The 4,110-nt window shown below is 45.5% G+C and overlaps 1 protein-coding gene across 1 annotated transcript; it reads left to right on the forward strand.

Moving 5' to 3' along the window:
- The first annotated feature begins 1,604 nt into the window (after positions 1–1,604).
- On the forward strand, positions 1,605–3,852 carry kcnk15 (potassium channel, subfamily K, member 15). Its single transcript, XM_084720700.1, has 2 exons — positions 1,605–2,186; positions 2,398–3,852. The coding sequence occupies exons 1-2, from the start codon at positions 1,886–1,888 to the stop codon at positions 3,405–3,407; spliced, it is 1,311 nt and encodes a 436-aa protein (XP_084576826.1). The 5' UTR covers positions 1,605–1,885; the 3' UTR covers positions 3,408–3,852.
- The last annotated feature ends 258 nt before the right edge of the window (positions 3,853–4,110 follow it).

Raw genomic sequence — 4,110 nt, forward strand, 5'->3', positions numbered from 1 at the left:
ATAAAATCAACATGTTTTCAAAATGACTAACATTACAGTCATGATCCAAGGAAACAGAACAGTAAATGTGCATTTATTTTGTTGCAATTAAAGTAATTTTAAAAAATCCCTTCCAAAAACCCTTGGCTTTCCTTTAATTTCAACCTATTAACATGTGCATGTGTCTATACGTGTGTGTGTGAAATAGGTGATTTGAGGGGGGAGAGGGAGGATGAGGGAGGATGCCAGCCCCTCCCTTGTTAACCTGCCACCCTCTCCATCCCCTAGCAGAGAGCATGCAGCAGTGATAAATGTTTAGCTGAATTCTCAATGATTCTCATCAATTCACTGATCATTTATTTTACTGAGGTTTGTGCAAGTTAGAATCGATGTCCCTGACCATGGCTCTGAAAAATCAGTAGGCTAATTGGGCCATCTATTGATAAATCCATGTCGCTGTCTGTGGTGCTGAAGTAGCAGACAGATTTGTAATTGCAATGCAGTGTTTCAGTCCTGCACCTCTGTTAGTTCCGTCTTGGATCAATAATATTCTCTTAACTTTATAGCTTATGTAGCAGATCACCCAAAAATAACTGGTCTTTTCATCTCTAGGATGCTCCAATTAAAAAGTAACAAATTGCCTACTTTATTTAAAATGGACTATTAAAGGATTGAGTGGCATCTAGTGGTGAGCTTGCAGATTGCAAACACCTTGTCTTACTCTCCTCTTTCAAGAAGAATCTACGGTGCCAGAAGACTTGCACAAAATGCGAAAGACCCTCTTTAAAGCAGGTGTTTAGTTTGTCCATGCTGAGCTACTGTAGAAGACGGTGGTACAACATGGTGGCCTCTGTGGAAGAGGACCTACGCTTTCTGTAGATAGAACCAGCTCATTTTAAGGCGATGAAAACAAAATAATTTTTATTTTCAGGTGATTATACATGAATGAAAACTTTTGCATTTGTTCCCCATTCACTTAAAAAGTCTTGATTTTCACTTGATTATTGCTTTTTCCCCCAGTATTATTACTGATTATGTTTTTTTTTATGTTGAAGCTGTAAAAGAATTGCAATTTGTGTAAGATGACATCATTGCAAAATCTATCAGTTGTTTTATCTTTGTTTTATTTATTTGATTCTACTTGATTTTATTTTATTTATTTCTTTGTCTGTGAATGGTGCTCTACAAATAAACTTTACTTGCTTTGCCTTTTATAAATTGGTGTTTTGGTGTTTTGCTACTTGTGCAAATAAGCACCGACTAACAAAGACATTTTATTTAGCTTATAGCATATTACCTGGAGTTAGTTACTTTAGCTCCTAGCACCTGATAACTTACAGACTTCAAGGTGGATTTGTAATGCTGTGTGTTACGGCCTAAACCCTGGGTTCCTGTGTTTCTCAGCCTCTGAACGTCTTCAGTTTACGTGCGCAGTTTAAGGCCAGTTCAGAGTGAGATCCCTCTGGTCGCTGTCCGTGGTGCTGAACCCCCCCCCTCCTTCAGGCAGATTGGTATCTGCCGGGTCGAGTCAGGACCTCACTTGTTGCGCACAGCTGTGATCAGACTGAAGATTGGCGGAGGAGCTTACTATGTGTCTTAAACATATATTACATTACACACAGCTTTTTATTGGTGACTGGTTTGCGCATGCGAAGAGGCGAGCTGAGGCCACTCGCTTAAACAGATGACCGTGAGGAGAGCATCGATCGCTCTCACTGCGCGCAGCAGGATGATATGCGCGTTTTCACATTAACAAGAAACCTGAACCTGGTAACAAAGATCTCCAGGTTTGATTTTTCCTCCACGCCTCTCCCGCAAGGCTATACTCGTTTCACGCAACAGGCTGCAACACCAATGTGGAGTCTCTACCACCTGTAACTGTGCGCCTATCTGCTCCCGACTTTTCATGCCGACACCATCGAGGATGAAGAAGCAAAACGTGCGGACCCTGTCGCTCATTCTCTGCATGTTCTCCTACCTGCTGGTCGGCGCCGCGGTCTTTGACGCGCTGGAGTCCGAGTCGGAGAGCTCCCGCAGGCGCATCCTGGAGCAGAAGCGCAGCGAGATGAAGAAGAAGTACCGCTTCTCCGAGGACGACTACCGCGAAATCGAGCGAGTGGTGCTGCAAGCCGAGCCCCATCGCGCCGGGAGACAGTGGAAATTCGCTGGCTCTTTTTACTTTGCCATAACAGTCATCACCACCATTGGTAAGTTAAATTAACGCTTTTATCTGTGGAGATGAGGGTTAATGTCTTACTGTGTTGCTATAGTATTCACGGGGGGCGTTTTTCTACGCGAATGCAAAATTTGAGGCTTTTAATTACAGATTAAATAAATAAAAAGTCAGTGGTCTCTGTTTTGCCACTCAGGCTTTGCTCCAGTATGCGTCACCTCTCATTTCCATCCCTCTGCATTCAGGTTATGGACATGCAGCACCAGGCACAGATGCAGGAAAGGTCTTCTGCATGTTCTACGCTGTGCTGGGCATCCCTCTCACTCTGGTCATGTTCCAGAGCCTGGGAGAGAGGATGAACACTTTCGTCCGATATCTACTGCACAAGATGAAGCAGTGCCTGGGTTGCCGTCGCACCGAGGTGTCCATGGAGAACATGGTCCTGGTGGGCTTCCTCTCCTGTATTGGAACCCTGTGTGTTGGGGCAGCAGCCTTCTCCCACTTTGAGGGATGGAGCTTCTTCCACGCTTACTACTACTGCTTCATCACCCTCACCACTATTGGCTTCGGGGACTTTGTGGCCCTACAGAAGAAGGAGGACCTCCAGGAGAAGACGCCCTACGTAGCGTTCAGCTTCATGTACATCCTGGTGGGGCTGACTGTCATTGGAGCCTTCCTGAACTTGGTGGTTCTGCGCTTCCTCACCATGAACACTGAGGATGAGAGGAGGGATGCTCAGGAGAGGGCGTCACTGAAGAGGGACAGAGGCCTCCTGGATGGGGCTCTGGGGCTACATGTTGTGGGGGAACAGAGCAGAGACAACCACAGAGAGAGGAACAGGAGCAATGTGGTGCACAGCCGGAGCCACAGCACGCTCTTCCTCCCGATGGAGGAAGGAACGAGCCGCACCAACCTCATTGCTTCCCCAGCAGAGGAGCAGGAGAGACAGAGGAGCCCCTGCAGACACAGGCTGCACCTTCAGATCAAGTCAGGCAGACGCAGGCCGGAGTCAAGCCTCAGCTCCCTCTGCTCCTGTGTGTGCTACCGTTTGGGGATTTGTGATAGTCCTCTCATGTCCCACAGTGAACACCACAGCTGCCATATCAACTCTGTGTACTACAACTCAGTCTCCTACAGGATCCAGGGCTGCTCGCCAGGGTCCAGGGACAACACTGGACTCTCGTCTCCAGGAAGCACACTCTCACCTGGGCACAGCTTTCGGGAATTCCCTCGGTCAAGGAGAAAGTCGGTGTGAAGGGCGTTACAGTGAGGGAATGTTTGTGCAGTGTGAACAGTATTTTCACTGACACTGTATTTTGTGTTACACCTCTTTTTGCATGTTAGAAGACACAGATTCTGTTAAAACAGGATACTCAACTTGCTTTGTGCAGGGCCGCTTTTGGCAGGAGGCCAGAGGCCAATTAATAAAGATTAATAATATTTATCAGATAAAATCAGGGGTGGATTTAGTCATTTTGGTGCCCAAGGCAAACACAGACATGGTGCTCTCCTCCCTTTTTCAAGTCTAGGGATGAAACGATAATCGGTTTCACAATCAATCATTCTAAAATTCCAGACGATTAGTATTATCATTTCAAATATTAATAATTGTGATAACCATGTTTGATTACCATGCTTTTAAAGACTCAGTTTCCCAGACGCAGGTGTAGCATCAACGTGGGTTTGTTTTGCATCAGTGGAAACACATAGCAAAGAATATGATGTCATATATCAAATTACTGAGAGGTTTTTAATATAAAATTTGGTGAATTGGCAGCAGGGTGAACATGCTGTGGCTGGAGTTGGTATTGTCTTCTAGTATCCTCCTGTTTCCTCAATTTTTCAGCACTGCTGGGGTGGCTTTGCTTCATTTTACAGTATTCTGTACTCAACACTGAGCCGTTTCTTTAGAAGAGTTGGCCACTGCCTTCCTGAATCATTTTCACAGATGTGCAAGA

This window comes from Lutjanus erythropterus, chromosome 6 (assembly GCF_056507025.1).
Source record: "Lutjanus erythropterus isolate fLutEry1 chromosome 6, fLutEry1.hap2, whole genome shotgun sequence".
Taxonomy (NCBI): domain Eukaryota; kingdom Metazoa; phylum Chordata; class Actinopteri; order Lutjaniformes; family Lutjanidae; genus Lutjanus; species Lutjanus erythropterus.

Bases quoted from the DNA above. Each gene is read 5' to 3' on its own strand.
- kcnk15 (XM_084720700.1), top strand. From the start codon at position 1,886: ATGCCGACACCATCGAGGATGAAGAAGCAAAACGTGCGGACCCTGTCG. The intron at 2,187-2,397 runs GTAAGTTAAATT...CTCTGCATTCAG, and splicing joins AACAGTCATCACCACCATTG to GTTATGGACATGCAGCACCA.